Source organism: Macroventuria anomochaeta (genome assembly GCF_010093625.1).
Source record: "Macroventuria anomochaeta strain CBS 525.71 unplaced genomic scaffold BU25scaffold_2, whole genome shotgun sequence".
In the NCBI taxonomy this organism is placed as follows: Eukaryota; Fungi; Ascomycota; class Dothideomycetes; order Pleosporales; family Didymellaceae; genus Macroventuria; species Macroventuria anomochaeta.
The window spans coordinates 1,623,381-1,636,940 of NW_022985363.1; the positions used below are offsets into that span (position 1 = coordinate 1,623,381).

Below are 13,560 nucleotides of genomic sequence, written 5' to 3' on the forward strand. Positions count from 1 at the left end.
GTTTGCTATCGCAATCGATTTTTGGTGTTCTAGCTGTCGTAATGAGCCGCCCTGTCTTCCGATGACGTTTCTCAGATCTCCTGTTGCCCGCCGTAGGTACGTTTTTCCGCTTCGAACTGCGAGCCATCGAGACTACAACACCATGAAATCATTGCAAGACTGCAATTTGAGCTATCCGAGCTTCTTCAGGGCTTGTTCAGAGCTTCAAAATGTGGTGGGATACTGTCTGTACTACTAATTGCTAACAAACTAAACCTAGCATCATAATCGCGCTGAACCCATATGAGGGCTACATGTGTGTCTCTTTAATCTGGTTTTCCTCCCGCTTACGTGCGCACACGGTATTGTGAAAAGCACCCGTGAGCGGCTAATCTGACGCGTAAGCGGGCTAATCTGACGCGTAAGTGGGCTAATCTGACCCGAAGCTTATTTTCCTCACCACACATTTTCTACCACCATCACGCCTCGCCGTGGTAGATGTAGCTGCTAAGATCCTACGACCTGTCCGGACCCCCAATGGGCTTCAACAGGCTAAACTCGATGCGCAGCTTTTGGGCCTGAAACTCCACCTGTGTTACATAAGGCGTGCAGCATCTTAATCACCGAGCCTACGGGATTCGTCAGATTGGGACATTGCTCCAAGGTTATATGGTTTGGTTTGCAGCTCGTTCATATTGTATGTAAGGGCGGGATGTCAATATTGAAAGCAGCTGCTGAGGTGATTATCACTACACCGGCGGAGGCAACCCGTTTGGCTACGTACCCATTATGCACTATGCTTAGCGTACCAGCGCTGCTGCATTGTCGTACTATTTGCTACATTTGAACGATGAGTCCGCGGTGCAGCCACCAGAGGGTGTGGCAACCAAGCCTCTCCCGCTCATTCCACGCAGTCATCGGTCAAACGGCTGCAAACTTCCGTTGTCAAGCCAGGATGAAAATACCCGAGCTGCTTTTGGCTGTGGAGGGCTGAAGCTGACGCAGGTCCAATACTGACGCAGGTCTAAGACGAACGCAGGTCTGATGAACGTTAGTTTAGGGCTGACGGATGTCTAGCGACGACATCAGCTTGGACAGGATCCACACTAACCCTATCCACTGCTATTTCGATAGTGCTGATGCGCACCTCCGGGCTTACTCATAATGGGAGTGCAGGACATATAACGACCGGGAATATTGTCAGGCACATTGGGGCCACGCGCAACGAGACGGGAGAATCTCGGGAATCCTGCCAGGAAAATTAAGTCGACAGATGGTGGACGATTGCTCTAAAGCATTCTAGCTTTCGTGACATCTCACCTGACTAGTTTCCACTCAAGCTTCCCTAGACGTTACCCCAGGGGTATGTTGCACACATTGTGATAGCGATGCAAGTTCTGAACAAAACCCCCAATTCAACAAAAGGAAATGTTCAGCAGATTATTCGCCAGCACCAACGAATAAGCTAAGGAGCCGATCTTATACACTGCCTCGAAGCTTAGTCGTTGTTACTATAGAAGATCGGATCGAGTTCGCCAATTATGTCACAACGTATGGAGCTGGTAAGTCTTGAGATATGTCCTGTAATCAGAGCGGGCTGATCAAACTCAATGTGTAGCCAAAATACGCGGTACCAGAATCTTTGCTGTCATCGCAGCCGGGACCTTCCTCACACGGGGACCACACGTTACAAGAGCCGCTGGACAAAACCGATGACCCAGGACGTCATAGTAAAGCGACAGGCAAGAGAAAAAGAACAGGTGCCAGCTCTGATCCGATGAAGTCGGGGATAGGGCACGCCGGACCCGTAGGTGTACAAGTCTGTAAAGCTCTTCAGGAGAAGCTAATGAGATTCAACTTGCAGCCACAATACGCAGTTCCAGAATATCTGCTCTCACCGCAGACAGTCTATACGTCGCGCAGAGAACTCACGCTCCAAGCGCCACTGAATGAGATCATCGACCCGGGCCGTCATAACAACCACATTACGACTCCACATTCAGAGCCCAGCATACCTGAGCACTCGCGATCCGAGTCGATGTTTCTTGCGCTTGATCGGTCTTCTCTCCCACCTTCGACGATTGCGAAACCGTTAGAGGAACACTTGCGCAACATGGCGCCCACGGGCCAATCCGTGCCCGAGAGTCCGAACCTTGCATACCGGACCACAGCAAAGGACCTTTGCATGAAGGATGACGGCTTCTTAGGTGAGGTTCCTGACTGTGTATTTTTCGTCTGGCTTATCAGCAATGTCACAAGACTCATTCTTCCCGACCCCCGCCATGACAGACCCATGGGGAGAAGCACCGCCTCCGAATCTGTCGTGGAACTCGGCTGCGGGACTGCCTTTTTTGCTCGATGAAGACATGTCCATGACTGAGCCAGATGCAACGGTGGCTGAAATGATACCTGAAAGAAGTGAGATGGTGCCGGACAGGCGAGTCTCCGATGCGCATAATACCGGCAACACGGCAGTGTCTCAGCTCGACAGCTCCGCATTGACAGGAGAACGTCTATCGCATGTTTTGAAAGCCGTTTCCGCAGCTGGGTTTAGCAGTCTGGACGACGCCGTTGTAGCGTACTATGCGGAGTTTTGCAAGGACGACGAACGGCTTCGGCAGGCGCAGAGATTGAACCGTATCCGACGGCTGCCTGTACTGCTGAAGGAACTGCATCTTGCAGCGCAAGGGTGGGGTCAATGGCAGAGGCGGAGTTTCCAAGAGCAAATCATCAAGAGCGCGGAAGACATTGTCATTGCGGAGCTGGAAGAACAGCTGCTTGCAAGGCGCCACGATCATTACAGTTCTACTTGCAGCACTGAGAAACCGTGCCAAGCCTGTAAGCAAAAGGCAAGAGAAGAAATAGATACCGAGGCCGAGGTCAGTGGAAGCAGTCATACCATCCATCGTACAAGAATTCCAGCCATACTAATGAAGAGTATAGCTTCCGAATACGTGGACCTTGCTCACATCGCTGTCTACAAGATATAACGCTATAGCTTCAAAAGACCGGCATACTGACGTGCCGAAGTTGATCAGCAAGTTCCTCGACGGTGTCACTGACTTGGGTATTTGAGGCTGCATTTGCATGGAAGAGAATCTCCACACATCGTCACTCGAGAGCAATCTCGACAGACTGGAGACCAGGCGACTGAACACCTGTCGACCAGACTATTGAGAAGTCTACACCCAAGATGATGCGAGAAGAATGCAATGCACATGTCTCCATGCACATCAACCTCGATTCTTCCAGCACAGTTCAGCATCTAAAATGCTCTTCTGATCGCGCCGCAAATCGACACTATGACTGGGACTGCACCCGCAAGGTCGAAATTACAAACGAAGGCCATAGCGAACCGACCATCATGCCAACTTGGCAGCACACCACGCCATACCGGTGGTCAATTCGGCGGTAACAGCTGCGCAAATCACGAGTCCAAGCATCGCACGTGCAGGCGCTTCACATTCTCTTTTTGCGCGTGCGGCCAGAGCAGGAATCGCAGAACTAGAGCCTACCTGGAAAGTGCGTTCTCCTCCGGCTGCAGCTACGGTTGGGTGTGGGTCTGCGAATTGGTGGTGGTGCTGGTACGTGCGTGGCGATAGTTGGAGTGGGAAATGGGCTAGTAGGATGCGCGACTTTATGAAAAGCGCTTCGCTTGGGGGATAATCATGCCAGCAAGAAAAAAAGTCATTTTTGCAAGGGCGTATGGAAATTGAAGGGATGTCTCGATTTCACACGGATTTAACCGAGCGGACTTGTTTACTAGCTAAATTAGGTCCCTGCTCACACCGCATCGGCTATGCAGCGAGATCGTGCCACCAACAGGCAGCCGCAGTCAAAGCTGACGAGGTGCCAGAAGTTCAGATCCGGAAAGGTGCTGAACTGTGCCGTGATGCCGGCCGAGAATAGAGTGCATATCGTCATCCTCTGCATCGATCACCTTCTTCTACGAGCTGCGAGGATGGTGCCAAGTCGCCGAGCTCGACGCACCATCATTCTTACAAAGCACCCGCACTCAGGGTTGGGGGTTCAACAAGGTTCTCACCACCGGCATGTCGTCCATCCACCATGTGTGGAGGCCCCCGTCTAGAGCCAGAATGACAACAAGTCCCTTGTAATGGAATGCTGTTTGAAAGCTGGGCGTGAGACTATAGCAAAGCTTAGGTTATACCCATAACCAGCTAACCACGGCCCGTGAATCCTCCAGGGAGTGGCGCTCTAGAGGTCGACGTTCAACGGCTGGTGGCGTCAGGCCCGTCGCCTGCTATGGTACTGACCCCTGCTGTGCACAGGTGACGGCAGGACCTGCAGTTGGCGCCAGCGGAGCTGATCCGGGCTGTGCCGCCCCCTGTAGGTAGATAAATGATAATCTCCATGATGTGCTTCTACGTCCGCGCTGAATGCGTGCCTCTGCGTTCTAGTTTTATAGCTAAGGCACAACAACGCACCTGCACGACTCGCCTTCTCTCCCTCCTGCCTGCCTGGTCGCCTTGGGCCTCCCCCGCGCTGTTAGACCTGTAAGAAACTAGCTCGTCTGGGCAACGATGACGAGGTATGCTCGCATGGCCAGACCACGCTCGTGTGTCTGCCAGGTTTGCTGGTAGTTGGACACGGCGACGGCCTTCAACCAGGAAGCTGGGCCGCAAGATACTGCTGTAACTCAACGCCGCCCGCCGACGTGACCAGCACACGGTTGACCATCGCGACCACACCAAACAGAGCGACTCCTCCCGCGAACTAGGCGAAGAGGGGCTGCTACCTGGATGGGTTACTATGACGCGAGGACGCGTTGGAAGGTTCTCAAAGTAACATGCATTGATATATATACTTCGTTTATGGAGTGTCTACACGAGGAAATGGAGTTGTTTGCAGTGTTTCTGTAGTCAAATAATCTTTCCTTAAGCTGTTTCGTCACAGTGGCACGTCAACTTTTCTTTCTTAGCTACTCTAGCTGTCGGTGGATTTAGACCGATGAAAACTCCCCATGTACTCCGGGCACCAGATCTCGGGCGCAGACCAGGCTAGTCTTTTCGATCGCAGTCCCGCAGCGATACAAAAAGGCCGACCTTCCTGACCCTGGGGTCCTGAAGGTTATATACACCGCAACATTTTTGCTTCCGATCAAGACAATGGTGGAACGCTCAAACAGGAGAATTAAAGTACCTCATCACATTGCCCACTCATACGAAATCACCATCCATGCTGCTGTGTGACGTGATGTCTGCAATCGAGAAGACCTCGCTTCACCTTTGTCACTGATGCAAGGCAGTTTAAATATGTGACCTGCGCGAATTATTGCGTCGGTTGTGCGAGGACCTGCGTCGGCTGTGAGACGACCTTCTCCGGCTGTGCGAGGCCTTCTGTGGTGGTGTGGATTTGAAGGACCAGTTTGCCGCGTGCCACTGTTCCTTGAACGCCGGGCCTGGGTGGAAAACGGTCAACAGCAGCACGGCAAGGCTCATCATGCCGCCATCGAGAATCATAAAATCTTTCTCATTGTTCCACAACTCTCCGCTGAATCCTTGCCACAGCTCCGCAACACGGTATGTAGACCGCACCAAGATGGCTACCGTCGCGAGCAGCAGGCTGACGAGGAACACCTTGAAGAGCCCGCGCTCTCGGCAGGACACCTTGGCTGGGTCCATGTCGAGTGACCCGCGCCTGCATTGCAGTGCAAAGTAGCTGAGATAGAGCAGGAAAACAGCCAGTGAAATGACCTGCAGCAGCAGACCCGCAATCATGATGTTGGTGCCGGTTTGCCTGCCCGCGCCTGTGAACGAGTTGGCAATGCCGCCTCCTGCGGCTTGGAGGATAAGCGAGATGAAGTCGGACGTCATGAAAGCCATTGCGATCGTGCGCGGCTTGAAATAGGAGAGATCCTGGCCGTACAAACTGATGATGCGCGCGATGGAGAGATAGATGCCGGCCGTGATGAATACGGGGCCAATTGTCAGGCAGATGAGATAGCTGTGATTTATCAGAGGCGGTTCTTGGTGGAGAGTCAGAGTCAATCAGGAGCTAGTAAACGTACATCAGGAAGGCATTGCCGTTGAACGGATTCATGTGCAGCATCACCCGCCCAGCATAACCGACGACCTCAAGTATGAGTCCCATGAGCATGCCAGTCGCAAAGCCCTTTTGGCGGTACCGGATGCCGAGCCATAGTTGCGGAACACAAAGAATGGCAAAGTAGATGGTGAAGAAAAGGTTTCCCCCCCAATTGGGGCGGTAGAGGAACGACGATTGCGCGAGACAGCAGGTGTCGAGGGTACATCGCACGGTGGGGGGAATGCCAAAATTGCAATTGGCAAACGGATCAATCGCCATGGTTGAGGAAATGTCAGAGACGACGATGTGGAGGAGACGGTTGAGATCCGTAGGGCAATTGTTTGGGCGTTGTTGCGTGGCGCAGAGTATTTCTTGATGGGGAGCCCGTGGTTACTCAGGGTTGTCTGGCCAATGAGGCATGCAGGTTATTGACTGATTCATTTACAGTTAAGATTGCTTGTAAGCACGGTCCGCAATAAACAACGTTATTCGTGTAAGCCCTGTTTTACCGCCACCAGCCGACTCCCCACCCATGCCGTTTACGCGTCAACGTAAGCAAGATCGTTGGCTTTCTCTCCGAACGGTGCTCATCCAGCCCGAAATCTCTGGGGTAGAAGGTGCGCCACGGTGATCTATATTGTTCTGTGATACTCGCGACTTCTTATCAAGGCAAAAATGCATACTATTCACCTCGCTCCTGGGAGCCCTACTTATACGCAGTCTGTACAGTGTCAAACGAATTATCCGGTGGATACTTCCGCATCCATTTTTCACTCCACTACGCCGTCTAGTACATTATTTATTAGACTTGCCGCATGCTGTTCTCAGGATGAGCTCAGGCAACTTCACATCATCAAGAGCAGGGTGGGTGAGAATGAACCTTGGAGACATCACTTCGGCGTCACATCATTTTAATACGAGCGAGCTCGCTGACGAAGAGATGATTTCAGTATCAGTACGAGTGTATCTGCCGCACAGCTAAAGTTCTCTCAATCAGGGCAGCTACGAGCATTGTAGTTTGTATTACAAAATGCTTCGCGAAACTTTGAGAAATTGTTGGATGTTTAGGGACAATTCATCGACGCTGCCGCCTAGATATTAGGACCTTGCGCTGTGACTCCGGGCGTCGTTGGCAAAATGACGAACTATCACTCACTTACATGGCAGCGCATGCATTACTCGTGCTTGCTGGCGATGGCTGCGCATACAGCCTCTGCCTTGAGTTGTTCGAATGCTTATGAGAACAACATCTTCATCTTTTCACACTGTGCTTCGAGCTTGCAAGACGTTGCATTTTGTTGTTGTGAAGCTATTGGACATAGACTTCTGGCCAACGCAAGGGTTCGTTGCGATTGTTAGGGGTCCGGGTATACCGTACGTGAGTGCCTTGATAGCAGTAAATACAACAGCATTGGGGAATAGAAGAAAACAACGGCCCAGAAGTGCTTTGCGCCGTGATAACCTACATGCTTTTACACGTGTTTGTTTTTTTGAACGGGTAAGCGAAGAATGTGTTTCGCCAGGCAACACACTTTCCACGCATGCGAGAGAGGAGGACAGCGTTGTTGCGCATGAAGGGAAGTCCTGGCTTGTCAATGTAGTATACGCCCTGAGTGTTGTCACTCTTGCAGTACGACTAGAAATACTGACTAACTTAAATAAATAGTTGGCTGATGACCAAGAACCGAAGAAGAAGGAGGGAATTATTAAATCTGCGCCCTCTGTTCACGTCTCGATTGAGAAAGCAAATATAAAATTTAACGAAGTCTGACTGTGCTGCATCCAAGAAGATGTATAGCTTCAATGGGGCTACATCTAAGTCGTTCTCAACCACTGTATTTGTTGCCTCAAAAGTCCTCTCGGAGGCTTTTTAAAAAACGAGAGGAAAGCGATAGTTGCTTGCTTTCGGATAGGTATGCACAGTTACTACTGATGCACACATGTGCTTACTCATCTCAAGCCCCTAGTCTGATCGTGTGCATGGTAACGACTCCATGGAACAAAGATCGGCAATTCGTCTTGACGAAATCAATAGAGCCTTCACTCTCACACTTTTTCCTTCCTATTTTTCGGGAGAGAGGGGACGAGGCTGACATGTTACACATACACATGAGATACCGGCTGATGTAATAGCCGTTGGAATTACACGTTACGCGTACACAATACGAAAACCAATAATATGTGTAATCATTGAAATCATGGAAAATTAGATAAAAGCCTCTCTCCGACTACGAAAGCCTTGCGGACTACCTTCGACAGATTGGTTAGCTGGTGTTTTGAACCGTAAGTATTACAGCTTGAAATGAGTAACAAGGGAAGGTTGTGTTTACTGGAATGCTTTACGCTGCAAGGTTAAGTGTGCTTAAAGGGAAGGGTACACAATGAAAAACTGGCCACCTTCATTCTTCGTCGTCATAGGCTAACATGTCGATGTCTGAGCCGATCGTTGCTATTGTATCCGTGACGGAAGCGACCTGCATGGCGAAAATTTAAGTCAGCAGCCATTTTGTATTAGGAGGACTGTTCAAGACGTACGTTTCTTGGGTCAAAGATGTTGAAGTGGTGACCTTGAATCGAATAGCGCTTATCAATAACCACAGAGCCAGCCCGCTCCTCCCACCCAAGAGTTGGACTGTCTCTGAACTGGTCGATGAAGGACAAAGCTGGGTGCTCTTCACTGATGACACGTTCTGTAGCGCACAGCATGACGGTGTACGGCTGCCGCTGTCGTCGCCACACAGGAGGCTGCCACTTGTGCAACATATTTACCGATTGCACAATGGAATTCTTCAATTTGTTCACCGCGGGTGCTGGACCGTCTTCACAGATGGGAGATTCGGGAGCCAGATAGACGACATGACGGTAGTCGGGGTAAGGACTGTCTACCATAATGACGCCATCCACATTCACTCTAGGGTCTCGCGAAAAGATCCACGCCACTTGAAGTGCGATCATGCCGCCCAGCGACCAGCCTAAATTTTTGGTCAGCCATTTTATAGTCATAGGCGTCGATATGTCTCTTACCACCAACTAGGATCCGGCCCTCTGGAACGAGTGCTTTGATAGCAGCGTAGTATCGGCGACTCTTCTCTTGGAGGCTTTCGTAGACATCGCTTTCCATGCGCTTGTCCGCAATGGCGTATACATCACGTCCCATGGGTCCAAGAGTGTAGTAGCTGGAGATAGTGCCGCTTGCATCGTGGAATAAAAAAAGAGGGATGGCACCCGACCCAACAGGCCGCTTCTGAAGCTGTCGAATCATGGAGAGGCTTGCAGTAACTATGATGGAAAAAGGGAATGTAAACGATTGTGATATGAAGAAAACTACAAACTTGGACTGCCTAAGCAGTGAAGGAGAACTGCGCGAGGAAATACATGGGATGATCTCTGGGATCTAATAGCATGGTGAAACATCAGGCCAACTACCGAGAATAAACGGCAGTGTAAGATATAGGGCCTGGTCGATATAGATTGCCTTGCTGACCGAGACATCTGGCCCGGTCGATTATTTGTAATAATAGCATGAAGAGTCAAGGATATGAAATCTAGAGTGAACCGGTTTAACGATTGCAACGCAGGTCAATATCACGTAAAACTCAGCCAGTAAGCAGGTGTTACGGAGGTAATTAAATTTTCTGGCAGAACCTCTTCTCAAGCAGACGGAAGAGAGGATAAGCTGAACGCTGAATTAACGAGTACAGGCAGCTATGCATGGCAGCAACGGACACTGCGCAGCAGAAGGGCGTCTAAGTAAAAGTTGCAGCGAACATGCCGTTGTAGAGGTGAATGATCCAGTGGGGACGTTGCCACGCATGGGTTTAACACACTTTTACCGTCATTTTTGGCGCGTATGTGCTGGACCGGATCCGCCAAGGCGTCCACTGTGTGAAAACCCAAGAAACCCACCAGCGGTGACATATATGTCTGTAAGCAGAGACCGCATGTGCTTGAAATATTCAGATCGCCGATTGCAGATGCAGGTCGCATGTGCAGACCAGCCTGGCTGTGCCCAGCCACGGGACCTGCTCGGCTAGTCAGTTTGTTCAGGTGAAAGTGAGCAACATGCACATGTCTGCCATCGCTTGCACTTGTTTCTCGGCCAAACTATCATCCCAAGTACGTCTCCGTAATCTTGTCGTAGCTCTTTGTGATTCTATTGAGTCACACTTCAATAGTAACACTCATGCGCGGTTCTGCTACGCATACAATCGTAAGGATGACTACGTCTCTATCCGCACTGCATCTCGTTAACAAGATTGATGTCTCCAGGTTAACAGCTTACGGTTGGCTTCAGATGGATGATAATCCTGTTCGTTCACACGATGGGTAAGTTAAGAAGCAGCTTTGTTACCAGACCTCAACCCACGGAAGGGATATGGAGTATCATAAAGGATCGCATCAAACAGCAGCTCAATACTATCAATGGTATCGCCGTGCTCCATGTAGTGTTACAAGAAGAAGGAAAGCAAGTTCAGCAAGAGATGTTGCAAATGTGGATGGGCCAAGGGCCGTAACACTGTGCGAAGGTATATCGTGACGGTTTATTGAGTATAGAGGTCATGTGTGTTGGTGCAGTGCTCTTGCACTTTCCAAAAAGCACTTTCTACCTCTGTCAGACCCTGATGACCCGGTGAGAGAGACACCGAACACTGAACAATATATACAGATTTTACTGCTTTGCGCGGTTACCCCCTGACTGACTGCCTTGCGTGGTTACACCTTCATTTATTGCATTTACTGCAACATACATCCTTATCCCAGAGTATGGGTGGATTAGCTGTAATGGTATTTCTTAGCATCTTGGCTTCCTTTCGTGCTTTAAAATATGCCAAAATGACCTGTACTGAGTTCCCGTGACGAGATTCAGCGTGGTGTGTGTTGCCAAACCGATGTTTGACAACGCGGATCTTGCCATGCAACACCAAGCTTCTGTCGGCTTTGACGATGTTCCCACGTGAGCGAGTAATTATGCTGTTCTCCAAGCTCGACTTGCCAGGGCAGATGAACTCATGTACGAAGGCCTTGACGCACAGGCAATGGGATTCCAAAGTTAAGGCGCGAGACGCAGGGAAGGCTTTCCTTATACATGACCAGAATCAGGAAGTCGCTGCAACTGCACCACGCCTCACTCTTGCAAAAAGTTCGCAAGAAGTCGAGTCGTACACTGATGCAAATCGTAAATGAGTCGTAAATGTAGGCGCATCAACAGGCCCGGCCGAAATCAATAGTACTACTACAGCCAACATGGTAGACACCAATAGTCCTGATTCTGCCGACTCTTACGCCCGCAACGTGTCCCTGAAACGCAATATTAGGGTAGATGGCAATCAGTGGGCCTTTCGAGTTGGCTGTAAAAGCCAGAGATGACTTCACCGTGACAGATGTATCACAATCGCATGACGAGGCTCGTTCAAGTGGCATCTCTGAGTGGCAGTGGCTCGACCGTGCACAAAGTGCAGCTCAAAACACTGGACAAGGATGACCACGTCCAGTTTGCAAGGTTTGACATCGAACATTCTTGCGACATGTTGAGTCTTCTTGGATATAGAATGGGGGCTGTCAACGATAGGGACGTATGAGATAGAGCGTCTGGGCTTAATTGCCTCTTCTAATGCCACGAGCGGACTGATATTTATATAAATGGACTGTAAGCGTTGACGGCAATACGAGCTGAATGATCAGAGCGCAAATTGCGCGAACACCCCCCCCCCCCCCCAAAGTGAATAAATTGGCGTCTTACGGCGATTACCCACAGTCTAAGGATGTCTGAAGTGAGATGTATGAGTACTATGACGTCTGCCGTTGCCTAAAGCTGTTGCGTTGTATCGTGAGTGATCAGTACGCATGTGCGGAACTATTGAAGAATTGAACTGATGTTGTATTGGGTGAAGCTACGGACAGTACGTGTCACTCTCATGGCAGGTGAGGTTCGACAGGCAGGAGCACCCTGAACCGTGACAAAGGCTATCTATCCTGCCGTATTCCATAGCCTGTGTTTTGACCCAGGCTTACCCTGCGCGCGACGGCTGCAGAATGGTGAGTCTGATCGCCGACTTTATTAGGCTGATTGACGACTTGGTGAGACCAAGTTCTCGAAGGAGCCTTTGACGGTATCCACAATCAAGGGGCCGTCTGCAGCCAAGTCTGCTGTGCGACGGTGTCTGACCTGGATCAAACCTGATGAATTTGGTATAGTCGTTGCACAGGTGGTCTGTCGCGCCTGTGTCAATGATGAGACAGCTCCAATACTCATCTCGAACTGCTAGATCGTGCACTTTGTCACTGATATCGGCGACGGTTGGCCTTGAAGGTAGAGAAGTCGAGGTCTGGTAGCAGCTGTAAGACGTCTGTCATGGCTGCTGCTATGGCCTCACTATGAGGCCTGCGAATCCTGTCAAGATTTTTTCCACGCAAATTAGCTCTGATTTTCTCGGGGTATGCGAGCCGGTAGTCATTGTTGCCGCCCAAATATGTATATTTACAGTGCTTGCAGTAAACTCTTGCACTCGCCTCGCCCTCTGTTGCTTGTGGACGGCGACCAGCTGCATTGCAACCGCCACGTCCATGCGCACGACCTCCTCGCCTTCAGTCGTTGCTTGATGTCTGTTTGTAGACAGTGCCATCTGCGGCTATCTGTCCGGCGGCTGTGTGACTCATCTTGGGTAGGATCGTCATGGCATGCATCGTCGAGCAGCTCGTACGGTATGCACCTGTCGGTTGCGCAGATCACATTTATCGCTAACGAGCGTAGTATAGGTAGGCTGCCGCGACTGCAAGTAGGAAATGATAGACTGACTGGTTTTTGACAGCTTACAGTTTTGTATAGCGTCAAGCTTGGTAGTGTGACGGTTTATGGAGTGAAGAGGTCATGTCTGCCACGTGTGCTGGTACAGTGCTCTTGCTTCTTCCAACAGCACTTTCTAGCTGCACGACAGATACGTCATGTAAACAGACCCTGATGACTGCCGGGTGAGGGACAATCACATAACAACAGAACACAATATACAGATTTTTACTGCTTTGCGCGGTTACCCCTAACTTACTGTCCTGCGCGGTTACACCTTCACTTATTGCATTTACTGCAACAGGTAGGCTTGGGCTATCACGACCTCGTGCCGACTCCGTTGTGAAGGCGCGAAAGATTGTAAACAGCCGGAAGGCTCACCAGAGAGCGCCGGTTCACCATGACAACAAGTAGCTGCGTGTGATTGGGTATTTGCTGCACATTGCTCTCTGTTTAAGCTCCTTAACCAACGTCGTATCGACCTTCGGACTCGTACCCAATATTCATCCATAGTGATAGGTATTGGCCTTTGCGAGACGTTTCAGTCAGTTAACATAACCCCACTTCGATAACCAAACAATCGGTTTCAGAGGAAAGGCAGGAGAGACAACGCCATGTTTAGCAGTACCCAGCTTTCCCACATGGTAACGAAGACGGCGTTAGCAAATGACAGTGAGACTGAACGAGCAATTTAATGTAAGTACTACAAAGGAAATTATGTACAAATGAAATAGAGCGCGATGCTCCTA

At 50.2% G+C, this 13,560-nt stretch overlaps 3 protein-coding genes across 3 annotated transcripts; 1 reads left to right on the top strand and 2 right to left on the bottom strand.

Annotated features, from left to right (window-relative positions):
• Positions 1-1,169: 1,169 nt before the first annotated feature.
• On the top strand, positions 1,170-3,168 carry BU25DRAFT_89066 (uncharacterized protein). The gene is made up of 5 exons (XM_033712218.1): positions 1,170-1,541; positions 1,598-1,786; positions 1,844-2,186; positions 2,239-2,858; positions 2,923-3,168. Exons 1-5 carry the CDS (start codon positions 1,521-1,523, stop codon positions 3,052-3,054), a joined length of 1,305 nt encoding a protein of 434 aa, XP_033567305.1. The 5' UTR covers positions 1,170-1,520; the 3' UTR covers positions 3,055-3,168.
• Positions 3,169-5,249: 2,081 nt separating this feature from the next.
• Positions 5,250-6,306, bottom strand: BU25DRAFT_330368 (RTA1-domain-containing protein; the record flags this gene model as incomplete). Its single annotated transcript, XM_033702352.1, has 2 exons — positions 5,250-5,946; positions 6,011-6,306. The coding sequence occupies 2 exons, from the start codon at positions 6,304-6,306 to the stop codon at positions 5,250-5,252; spliced, it is 993 nt and encodes a 330-aa protein (XP_033567306.1).
• Positions 6,307-8,346: 2,040 nt separating this feature from the next.
• BU25DRAFT_487448 (alpha/beta-hydrolase) lies at positions 8,347-9,403 on the bottom strand. The gene is made up of 3 exons (XM_033711281.1): positions 9,052-9,403; positions 8,563-8,999; positions 8,347-8,501 (listed from the first exon to the last, which is right to left on the bottom strand). Exons 1-3 carry the CDS (start codon positions 9,287-9,289, stop codon positions 8,427-8,429), a joined length of 750 nt encoding a protein of 249 aa, XP_033567307.1. The 5' UTR covers positions 9,290-9,403; the 3' UTR covers positions 8,347-8,426.
• Between the last annotated feature and the right edge of the window lie 4,157 nt (positions 9,404-13,560).